At 42.4% G+C, this 12,279-nt stretch overlaps 1 protein-coding gene across 3 annotated transcripts in view; it reads left to right on the top strand.

Moving 5' to 3' along the window:
* EOGT (EGF domain specific O-linked N-acetylglucosamine transferase) overlaps positions 1-12,279 on the top strand; it is a 34,991-nt gene that overhangs the window by 13,277 nt on the left and 9,435 nt on the right. For 2 of the 3 annotated variants that reach the window (XM_079935623.1, XM_079935625.1), the window contains exons 9-14: positions 2,364-2,467; positions 7,765-7,857; positions 8,207-8,278; positions 8,421-8,507; positions 9,024-9,092; positions 11,652-11,713. In XM_079935623.1, coding sequence (XP_079791749.1) covers positions 2,364-2,467; positions 7,765-7,857; positions 8,207-8,278; positions 8,421-8,507; positions 9,024-9,092; positions 11,652-11,713 — 487 coding nt within the window. The remainder of the gene's footprint in view (positions 1-2,363; positions 2,468-7,764; positions 7,858-8,206; positions 8,279-8,420; positions 8,508-9,023; positions 9,093-11,651; positions 11,714-12,279) is intronic. The other variant, XM_079935624.1, reaches the window with a different exon arrangement.

Raw genomic sequence — 12,279 nt, 5'->3', positions numbered from 1 at the left:
GTTGTGGCCTCTCCCGTTGCTGAGCACGGGCTCCGGACGCGCAGGCTCAGCGGCCATGGCTCACGGGCCCAGCCGCTCCGCGGCATGTGGGATCCTCCCGGACCGGGGCACGAACCCGTGTCCCCTGCATCGGCAGGCGGGCTCTCAACCACTGTGCCACCAGGGAAGCCCTGCCATATATTCTTGAACAAAAAGTTAAAATTATTTTCCTATTTAAGGTTATAGCTTCTAATTCTCCACATGCAAGCACAGCTTATGCTTTGTGAACTCATTGCCCTCGAGGGGAGCAACACAAATCGTACTCCTTTATCTCTCTCATTACAAGAGATGGAGGTTTCTGTGCCATAGCACATCCAAATTCATGAGAGGCTGGGCTCAAGGTGAAATATAGAGAGCCGCCTGTCACAAATATTTCAGAATTCCTCTAATTTATTGATCATATTTTGAATGTGCTCTGCCTTCTGAAGTCCTAAGTGATATATTACAAGCTATGAGGTTCAGAAATCAGACAAGTTTAGGTTTCGGAAATGAGAGCAGGTAAAACTGCTGTGTTCAAGGTCCTGACTCATGTTTAAAATATGCAGATTCAAATGGGGCAAAGAAAACACTGATCTGCCTGAAAACGGGTTGGACACGTGCGAACAGTTAAATTTATGTAGCTACTTATGCAATAAAGGATGTAAAGTAGGAACAATAGGCCAGGGTAGACATGTGTCATTTCTTTCCTATATTCATAACTCTGCCTTTTTCTTCTACCTTATGCTGTCATGCAGCGTTCCTTTTCATATTAACTCTTACCTTGAGAGAATGAGTATTCCGCAGAACAAGACTCATTTGGGGCCCATTTCTTGAGGACAGAGCCTGTGTTTTCTCCCTCTTTTATAAATCCTCCTGGTACCAAGTGCCATCTTGTGCATTCAGCATCCCTCAATAAATGTTATAAACTTGCTGAACGATTCATGAGACAGCTAACGTGTACTGTGTGCTAACCTGGGAAAAGGGGATGGGTTGCCGTAGAACTTTCTTTTTCTTATTTATTTGAAAATATGCTCTTTGGCAAGATTTTTCTGGGTGAAAGAGAAAAGTCCCTCTAAACATTCATCTAAGATACCAGTCTACAAAGAATGGAGTGTTATTTTCCTTTTTCTTGTCTTTGTTGAGATATAATTGACGTCCAGCACTTTATACGTTAAAGGTGTGTAGCATAATGGCCTGACTTTCATAAATGGAGTCCTTTTTACTCTTATTTTCTGGCACACAACGTTATTATTCGCTCTAGGAATGAAGTCAGAATATTTCATGACTTTTGCTTTTGAGAGTCACTTTTTCTTTTAATCAACATTTTCCCTTCCTTAAAGTGCATATTTTAAATGTTAGTTCTTGGAATTTTATCCCATTTAGATTTGTACATTTCCAGGTTGAATACTGGGTCCTCCATACCTAAGTGGAGAGAGAAAGAGAAAGGGGAGAGAGAGAGGGCAGAAGACAGAGAGAGAGAGAGAGAGAGACTGAGAAAGAGAAAGAGAGAGAGAGAGAGATTGAGAAAATGTTCAGTTTTTTATGAATGCTGGACTTAGGAACTTAAAAATAGCATCACTGCCCTCCCCTTTCCTCTGACCCAGCAGGATCCAGCTGGTCTTCACTAAGTTTTCACTTTGTGCCAGGCGCTGGGCTGGGTACTTTAGGTACGTTACCTAAAAGCTGGCACCTAAGTATATTGATTTCCTATTTCTGGTAGGAAAGCTCAAGCTTTGGAATTTACAAACTTGCCTGAGTACTTGCTCATAATTCGACTCAGTTCTTCTGACTCCAGAGTTTATGCTCTTTTAATTAGGACATGAGACATTCAGCTCTTTTCAATGATAGTTGGTTAATGTTTTCCCAAGAAGCAATATAAGTAGTGATTAAATAGGAGAAAAAGAGACAGGAATGAAAAATACCAAAATGCTAATAGTGTCATCATTGTCAATACTTCCATGATGACCAGGTGTCAATTGATTTAAAAACAATAAATGATCATAAACATAGTGATTAGTCTTCACGGTTCTGTAGTTCTACCCATATTGAGTTAAATAGGCGTCTGTTATTTTTTCTGGGAACGTAATGATCATTTGTTTCTTAGTGTATATGGGAAACTTTATTCCTAATTTCCAATTTGAAAGTGAATTTTTGAACACAGTCAATCTTTCAACTGAGAACTACCTGTGTACTGATCATTTGAGGTTTGGAAAAAGTCTTAATTTTCCCCCCACCGGTTTCAGCTACAAGTCTATCATGCTATAAGTAGATGGGGTAGAATAAAAATTGTGTAATCGTTTGTTCTTTGGGGTTAATTAACATGGATTTCTTTTTTCCAATCCCAGGTGTTAACATGTATCACCACTTCTGTGATTTCATCAATCTTTATATTACTCAGCACATTAATAATTCCTTCAGCACAGATGTGCACGTTGTGATGTGGGACACGGTAAGTAAAAACAGGCTCCCTGCTTCAGCGCTGTCTTTGCCTTGCTTAATACCTGTGTGACTCTGATCTTGTGTAGTGGAATTTTCTAAGACACACACATTTACATATACTCATGTACAGACATCCATCCATGCGTGTGCAGTTGTGTGTGAACGCCTCTGTGTGGCTGAATTTACATGTAAGTATAATATATGGGCAGATTCAGGTGTACGCATATACCTTTATTCCTGGCATTTTAGAATGAGGTTGTAGAAGATTTCTTTCCCCCTTTGGGCAGGTGGAGCTCAAGTTTCCTCTGAGATGGGCATAAAAGACTGTCATTCACTTAACCTCCGTGACTCCCCACATGACCCGTGAGAGGAGAGCTTGCCTCTGTTTACAGTTTGGCCTCTTGTAATTACCATCCGTTTTGCTTCATTGCAGCTTCCTTGTTTGTTCCTGCTTTATGCCAGGTTGTGCCATGTGTATCTGCACATAAATACACATGTTGAATCCCACCTGCTGTGGGCTTATTTGTTTTTAGTCTTTATGGCAGTCTTTTCTTCCTTCCTCTCTTTCTTTGCCTGCCTTTCCCCTGCTTTTCCCCATAGCTGGCCCCTCCACCGTCCCAGGTAACCTCGGGGAGTTGCCCCAGTGCTCTCACCTGTGAAATGGGATTATTACAGTGTCATTTTGAGGATGAAGCATACCGTGTGCGAACAGTCACAATGCCTGGTCCACAGCACATGGGCTCTGAATGTGAACCATGACAGCGACAGTGGGCAGGAGAACACGTGGTGTATAGTGTACACGAAAAAGGCTGCCTAACCTGGGCAGTGAGAACACCCACGGAGAACTCATCTCAGGGTCAGCCAGACATTCCAACACCCAGGGCGCTTATAGGCCCCCTTCTTGTCCTGAGTCTGTTTGGAAGGCTAGTGCATGGGAACCATGGCTTGCTGGCAGGGCAGCATCAGGCGTTGCTTCCGGGGAGTCCTAGCAGCCCACATAGCACAGTTCAGATGCAAGGAGACGGGATCCACCTGGGGCAGGTATAGATCCCATGGGGGCCAATATCTTCTGGAACGACTGCGTTGGCCAAGCCCCCAGGATCCTGAGAGACACAACCAGTTACAGGAGTCCTTGTACTCTTTCCCAGTCCACATGCAATGGAACCATCGGGTGTCTTTTAGAATTATAAACAGTGCTACTTAGAGCATAGGGGAGACGTACTGTCTTGTTTCCAGAGAGCAGAGCTAGAGCATTAACTGAACGTCAGGTTCTTGTGGAGAAGGGCAACTGATTTTGCTAATGCTTGTTCTGCTGATAGGAGGCTGGTAGCGGAGCTGTGTGGAGAGGTTTTCATGACCATGGCTCCCTAGGCGGGTAGTAGTTTGACTTCATGTCTGATTGATGGGAACGGGTTCTGATATTCCTGGCATGCTAACGCTCCCTTTTAGTCTCCTTCTTTGTACGGATTTGCGTTTCCCTCTTGTGTTCCAGTTTTGCTGCCACCTCAGTTCCATTTCTTGGCAATGTTTCAGGGAGCAAAGGGATCAGGAGTTCCTTTCCTTTCCTCTTTTTGCGTAAGATTGTGGCTTCCAGGCCACGTTACCAGCTACGGGCAGCTCTCATTTAGTGCGCACAACCCTCCGTGGACTAGGGTTTTTGTTCCTTTATTTTACAGATGAGGAAGCTGAGGCGCTGAGTGGCAGGCCGTGTCTCTAGGATGACACAGTCAGCCAGGGGTTGAGACAAGGGTGCCCGTCCAGGCAGTCTGCCCCCAGACCTGTGCCCTGCAACCACAGTGCTTTATCGCCTCCCTGTCCTTCCCTGCAGAACTTGTTAAGTTGATGGAAAGTTTTCCAGAAGCTTCCTTGTATCTTGTTGCATGCTTTTCCGTGGCGTCCTCTAGTGGACTGAGTTAAACCGAGCCAGCTTCTACAGACTCCCCCTTCTTGGTGCCTGCTGGGGTGGAGTGAAGAGACCGCATGGCCACCACGGGGCTCCCTGGTTGCTCAGTTTACTGAGTGTGTGATGTTAGTGCAGCCTGACCTCGACTGCCCTGGACATGCAGGATGCTTTTAGCCGAGCAGGTTGGCCTGCCTGGTGTGACCTCCCTCCTCTGCCCCTCTCTGTGCGTCCATTTTAAACCTGTTTTCTTGGTCAGAGAGGCCTTTGCTAGTTGCTCAGTCAGGGTCTCAGGACAGGCGAGGGCCAGTTTGTTCCAGAACTGAGGCCCAGAGAATCCTGTAGGTTGGATGGGGATGGTGGTGAGGTGTTGTGTGGCCACCGACCGGTTCTCTTTGGCTGGTGAGGCACTGAAGGAAGCAACCCTGCCTCCCCGAGGCTGACGGAGCTTCAAACCTCCCACGGTGGACGGTGTTGCCGAAAGCTCAGCAGTCTGGCTGCCCTTCAGGCACGTGGCTTCCTCCGCGGGATTGGGCGGGGCCTCCACCCTCGAGCCATATGCAATGAGGGACACTCCTGCAGACGCATTTCTGGGCACAGCAGGGTTGCACACAAGAAACAGTAGTATAGCTTTATTATTGCCATTTTTAAATTATGCAAGTAAGACCAGGTTATAATGAGTTCAAACAACACGGAAGTATGTTAAGTTAAAAAAAAATTCTCCGTTGTCTTCTCAATTCCATTTCCCTTGAAGGTAACTGCAGTTAACCTGTGTGAGAGTCCCTTGGGAGACTTTATTTTAATAAGTGTAAATATATCCTTTTACAACATTTAGGTAAGGATTTATATAAGGATATATATATTATGTAAAATTTGTATAAGGATATGTTTATATCCTTATAGAAAATAAAATGTGTTCTCTTATGTTGCTAACTTAATATACGGTGGGCATCTTTCCAAGTCAGCGCTTTAGTGGTTGCATGCTATTCCATTTGCTGGATGTCATGGATGTCTGGTGGAAGCCTTAATGTGTGTATTTACCTCTGTCCCCACCCTGATCACATTTAATTTGTTTCCAGTTCTTTGCTCTTTACGGAAATGCTGTCCTGAACATCCTTTTCATATACATATGTTCTTTACATAGTCATCCTAGCATTTCTGCAGGGCAGATTCCTATAACTGGAATTTCTAAGTCATAGGTTGTTCAAGTTTGAGATATACACAACAGGAAATGTTATGTCATCTTTAAGAATATCCAGATATTCTTCATCATAAGACTGGAAAACCCCTCCTTCGCCTGTGGCAGATAATTTGAATTTCAGGGACTTCTAGAGAAGAAGCTTCTAGAGGTGGTTATTACTGAATACTACATGATTTCTCTGAAAAGGGACCAGTCAGGATTACTTTATTTTATTATTAAATTTTCCTTTCAAAGGTATCTTATTTTATCCCAAGTATTTTTTTCTCAGGAAACTGTCTAGACTCACTTCTTTTAATTGTCCTTTATTTATTATTGAACCAAAACTGGGATATTCAATTTTTGATGGTGTTGAGAAGGGCCTTTATTAGAACAGCACTGGAGAAGCATCGAAGGAAAGAATTTTTATTTTTTATCACCACATCTAACAGTTCTCAGTAACTTTGAAATAACTCTAATATGTGCAACATAAAATTTTCAAAATCTGAAAAAAAATGAATGCTGTAAAGATAAAAAGACATGGACATAATGAACGCCATGTATAACCAACTGTAGACCTTGAATGTAACCCTACAATACGTATTTCTTTCTTCTTTCGGCGGAATTTTTCCATCTAAGTTCTACCATTTCGAAATAAATGGACCTCCGTCCTTCAGCTGATGGAGCACGTAATTAATTTCTACTTTTCAAAAATGAAATGCATTTGGTAAATGTGCCAGAAAAAACTGGTTCTCATCGAAAGGCAAGTGCCATATAGGGGTTACAAGAATGGAGTCTGGAACCAAAGAGACTGGATTTAATCCCAGCCCTGTAAATGCAGCAGTTCTACAGTTGAGGCAAATTACTTAAACTTTGTCTCAGTTTCCTCATCTGTAAAATGGGGACAATGGTATTCCCTCGCTCATTAAGTTAGTGGGGTGGTTTAATGTGTTAATAATGTCAAGTTCTTAGAATAGTGCCTGAGATGTAGGAAGTATGCAGGATACTATTAATGTTATTATTATTGGGACTTCCCTGGTGGCACAGTGGTTAAGAATCCGCCTGCCAATTCAGGGGACACGGGTTCGAGCCCTGGTCTGGGAAGATCCCACATGCCGTGGAACTACAAAGCCCCTGTGCCACAACTACTGAGCCCATGTGCCACAACTACTGAAGCCCATGTGCCTAGAGCCCGTGATCGGCAACAAGAGAAGCCACCGCAATGAGAAGCCCGTGCGCCACAACGAAGAGTAGCCCCTGCTCGCCGCAACTAGAGAAAGCCCATGTGCAGCAACGAAAACCCAACGCAGCCAATAAATAAATAAATTTTAAAAGTATATTATTATTATTACTACTCATTAATGTCAATGGGGAATTATGTTATTCATTAATCAATAGGGACATCATTTCCTAGAGTTACATTCATTATGTTTCTTTTTTAATAAACTTACAAAGGGTCTAATCAGTTTTTTTTGTTTTTTTTCTATTAATTAATTCATTTATTTATTTCTGCCTGTGTTGGGTCTTCGTTTCTGTGCGAGGGCTTTCTCTAGTTGCGGCAAGCGGGGGCCACTCTTCATCACGGTGCGCGCGCCTCTCAGTATCGTGGCCTCTCTTGTTGCGGAGCACAGGCTCCGGACGCGCAGGCTCAGTAGTTGTGGCTCACGGGCCTAGTTGCTCCGCAGCATGTGGGATCTTCCCAGACCAGGGCTCGAACCCGTGTCCCCTGCATTGGCAGGCAGATTCTCAACCACTGCGCCACCAGGGAAGCCCCCATTATGTTTTTAATGTTAAAACTTTCAAGGCATTTTCTTGCTCTCAGATTTCTTTCCAAAAGTGCATTCTGTCTGCTCTGATGGGTTTTGCTCCCTGAGCATATCACAGTGTGTACAAAAGGTGGTGTACATATGTGTTGTGTGTGTCTGTGATTTGGATAGAAAATTCACGGGGGAAAACCCCCCACAATGACTGCAATTTTAAGGACATGAGAATAAAAAGGGCTAGGATGGAAAGCTAAGATTATAATTGTGGTGATTATTTCTGATGATATTACATCAGATTAGGGACTTGCTCAGGCCCAAGATGAAAATCCATTTTTTTTCTATGGGTTTTATGAGCTTATTTCGGATTGCTGGTTCTTAATACTAAGAAGCTAATTCAGCTATTTTCTAACATTTTTGAAAAGCCAAGTTTAGCCAAATTCCCTAACTTATTTTGTTTCCATTTTCAGAGCTCCTACGGTTATGGTGACCTGTTCTCCGATACATGGAAAGCATTTACTGATTATGATGTTATACATTTGAAAACTTATGATTCCAAAAGGGTACTGGAAACTTTACTGAAATGTCTGTAAATAACTGTCATTACAGATGACCCACTCATCAAATAAATATTTAATCTGAGTTTCTACGAGCTATTACCATTGATTTCTAACTCAGTTTCTTTTGTAATAACTAGAATCATCATGGTTATTAACCATGTAGCTTTTAAAACCTTTTGTTCATAGCTTTTTCAGGAATATGAATTTCACTTGAGTGAAACAATTGGCTATGCAAAATATTTTGATGCAAAACAGAGATTAATTAAATTATTTTCTGTAATTATTTGTGCTGTTTTGGTGTGAAGGGTGGCAAACTGTGTTCTCTTACCTTTTAAAATATCTTCATTCTTAGGTATGTTTTAAAGAAGCTGTTTTTTCCTTACTCCCCCGGATGAGGTACGGGCTGTTCTATAATACCCCTCTGGTAAGCATGTCATCTGTGGTTAACATTCCTGTTCAGAGAATTTATTCTTGATGGATTTTAAGATAACACATATAACTTGAGAACATCTTAAATAGTAATGCAGATATTATTCATTGTAATAGGAAATATTTTTTTATTTTAGATCTCTGGCTGTCAAAATACCGGATTATTCCGGGCATTTTCTCAGCATGTACTACACAGACTGAACATCACACAAGAGGGTCCCAAGGTAATGACTACATTATGGGTTCTGAGGTGGTCTTGACTTTTCACCCCGAATAAAAATCAATACCAGCTTTGCAGAAAAAGGAGATCATCAGCAGACAGTGTTTTCTGGGTTGTTTTCTGACCTGGAGTGATTTGAAATCAGATGTCAACAACCGAGAAAATTTCGATAAACTAAAGATAGTGGAAGAATGTGTTTTTTTCTCTTTTTCTTTTCCTTTTCTTTTCCCTGTATCTCTCCATCCTTCCTCAAACCCCTACCCAGCCCACATAAACTCTGCCCCCAAATCCACCCACCCAACCAAAAAGAAGTAGTATGATGGACGGGTTTCGCCTTCTGTGGCTAAAGTGGATGCATTTTTATCCCCTGAGAGAATTGTGAAGAAATCAGGCTAAAAAAAAAAAAAGTTTCATAAAGGTGTCCTTATTGAGTTTCATCTCTCGGTGAAAATCACATTTTAAGTTCATTTGTTCATTTATCTGTCCAGGCACACACAGCATTATTTTGCCTTTTCCACAGGATGGAAAAATTCGAGTCACCATTCTCGCACGGAGCACAGAATACCGGAAAATACTCAACCAAAATGAGGTTAGTTTTTGGGATGCATTTTTAATAGCGTCATATTGAATTTCACTTCCTATGACTGATGTGCTTTATTTTTTTCACATCATACTAAATGCTTTGATTTGAAATTATTGGCTTTTAGAAAAGTCTGATGGCTGTGCCCAGTTTATTTATTGGATTTCTACTGCAAGTCATCAAACCATCCATTGCTGAATGAGCTTTGCCTTACTGTAGACATTCATCACACCACCTCAGCGTGGAAACAGAGACAAAACTGCCTGAGTCCTGCCTTTGCGGCCATGGATTGCCAAATTTTTTGTCTCTGGGCAAACTAGCAGCAAAACAATGGGAGAGTATCTTTGGGGAGATGGCTGATGGCCTGTGGCAGGACTGTGGCATCCAGCAGCAGATTAAGTTGCAAAAGTCTCCGTCCTTTTCATGGGTGTCTTAGAAATTGTTCACCTCTTAGCCTCCCTGACTCATTTCAACAACATCAATTCATAAATTATACTTAATCTTAAGGAGATCACCATGGAAGCCTCCCTGCAACAGCATGACTGGACGATGTCCTTGCAATAGTAAGGTTTGCTCGAATGTGGATGGCCTCTAGAAGCTGGAAAAGGCAAGGATTCTCCCCTAGAGACTCCAGAAGGGGTGCAGCTCTGCCTACGCCTTGATTTCATCCCAGTGAGGTTTCTATCTCATTGTGTAGGACTTCTATCCTACAGAACCATAAGAGGATAAATTGTGTTGTTTTAAGATGATAAGTTTGTAGTAATTTGTCACAGCAGCAAATAGAAAATGAAAACACAGAGAGAGAGATGAAACTGACTTACTTATTTGTAAACGACTCTGGCTGCAAGAGTAGGAGTGGGGAGATTGATTATGAGCTGTTGCCCCGATAAGAGTTTAGATGAAGCGGGTGACACAGTAGGGATGACAAAATAAGTGGTTTCAGGATGTATCTTGGAGATAAAGCCTATGATACTTGTTGTGGGAATGTACAGTTATAGCCACAGGTACGGCCAGGAGAGGTAGTGAGAATCAAGCGTGAACTCCTGGGCTTTTGGCTTAAGCAGTTCAGTGGGCTTGAGATGGGAGGGAAATTGGGGGCAGGTTTTGATGGGGAAAATGTTTCACACAGATTAATTTGGGTGCCTCATCCAAATTACGTAGTTAGAATCTCTTCTTGAGATGCACATGGATTATGGAGGACATGAACATATGGTGTAACGAGGCATTGATTGTGAGCTGTGTGCATGGAAGAAATGAACAGTGTACGTATGTGTGTTTTAAACACCTGGAAATAAAAGTGTCACGTAATGCAGTGTTGGGGTAGACAGGTGAGAAGCCTCATTAGCAGGCAGATCAATAGTACGTATTGATAGAGGTAACGGGTATTGGCTGCAATTATGTACCAAGTATATTGCTATGTGCTCCCCATACCTGTACGGTAACTTTCCCAGCAAACAGAAAATATAGGTATTTTATTATTATTCTCTATTCTGGGCAAGGACACTGAGGCTTATAGGTTAAAAAACATGCCCGAGGTCACCCAGCTAATGAGCAGAGTAATGAGCGGTGAGCCAGGTTCGTCAGGGTCTGAGCCTGCTTCTTCAGCAGAGCGTTCCACTGCCCTAACACAATTTGACCTTGGAGGAAACCGACCCACCTTGCCTCCCAGTCCATCGGGAAGGGGCAATCAGCTGCTGGAAAGAAATCCAGTGGAAGGGTAGCATCAGTGGGTGCTGCACTGCAGCCATCGACGTTTTCAGATCCAGCTCCGCAGATCGCCCGGATGCTCTTGCCCGAAGGTGGGATTTGGTAACTCAGCTCCAATACCAAGCCAAAGAGCACCCAACTGGCTGCTTTTCTCCCAGGATTGGCATCTCTTGGAGAGGCAGCTCCCAGGCAGAGAAGAAAGCACCTTTCTCTTTTCCTTGACTCGTGAAAAGATAGCAAAACCCAGATGCTCTCATTAAATGATGGTTCCTGCAATCCTGCCCTACTTCAAGATTAGAATTGTGAGGGACATAGAGAACCATGACGATGCATTCGATGATCGATTAATCATGCTTAGTTTCTCTTCGCTAAAAGTATAGTTGTTTTCCTGCGTAGAGATGTTGAAAATGTTTTTCTGCCCGGAATATAGTATTTTCGGTGGGTGAGGTTCCAAAGCACTAGGGGTTTGTCTGAAATGAGATAATGGGTAGGAAGAAAATTCTGGAACAAAGTAGGTACCCAACGAATATATGTTGAAAGTTGAGGGACTAACTATTGCGATAACAATAGCTAACACTTCATGTGCGTCTATGTCAAGCCCTTTGCTCTTACGAATTGTCACCCCGCAGCCTCATAGCAACTCAGAGCAGTGCAATTTTAGGGAGGTAGCGTATCCTCCCTAAAATGCAGGCGTGGAGCCTGCACTTGAACTCAGTTAAGGGTTAAACACAATAGACCTGAAGGATATTTAATGCTTGAAAAATATTTTATATGAAAAATAAAAATTTGGGGACTCCAAGGTAAGTAAAACAGAAGAGAAGGAAGGAAAAGAAATTCTAAAGGTTTCTCTTATTTTCCCAGCTTGTAAATGCACTGAAAACGGTATCTACATTTGAGGTCCAGATTGTCGATTATAAGTATAAGTAAGTAATAACCCACTCTTGGGCAGACACTGTCGTCTTTGACTTTGATGAGTTAATGGGTGAGAGGAAGGACTTTGTAAATGGGAGTTGTTGGCGCATGTAGACCTGGAAGGGACAAGCGGACGCCATCGGTGAATGAAATGGGCAGGTGAGGACCCCAGGCGTAGGGGGCGGAAGCTCTTCAGCTGTGAGGGGCCTGATGCTGCCGCACCATCCCTTTGTTAAAGAGAAGTGATGAATCCTGATTTTCATTTGAAATTTCTGAATTTCTAAAAGTCGGCAACTAATTCCGAATTTTAAAAAAAAGTTGTAGACTTCACTTGCCTGCTAGCTGCTGGGTTTCAACTTCTGACCTACAATATGGGAATAATTAAGGGAATAATTTGAGGTTCATCAAATAATATGAGGCTTCTAAAAATCTTTTCAAATATTACATTTCTTTTAAAATTCTGATACAAGTAAACAGCTTGGAAAGACGGAACCTGCCTATCATTTACTGTCTAGGTAACCCGTGTTGACATGAAAACAATAATACTGTAAAGATAATACATGTTCTTGGTAGAAAA

This window comes from Stenella coeruleoalba (genome assembly GCF_951394435.1).
Source record: "Stenella coeruleoalba genome assembly, chromosome: 10".
Classification (NCBI taxonomy): Eukaryota; Metazoa; Chordata; class Mammalia; order Artiodactyla; family Delphinidae; genus Stenella; species Stenella coeruleoalba.
The sequence above is the reverse complement of the archived record's forward strand: the minus strand, read 5'-3'. Positions and strand labels throughout refer to the sequence as shown.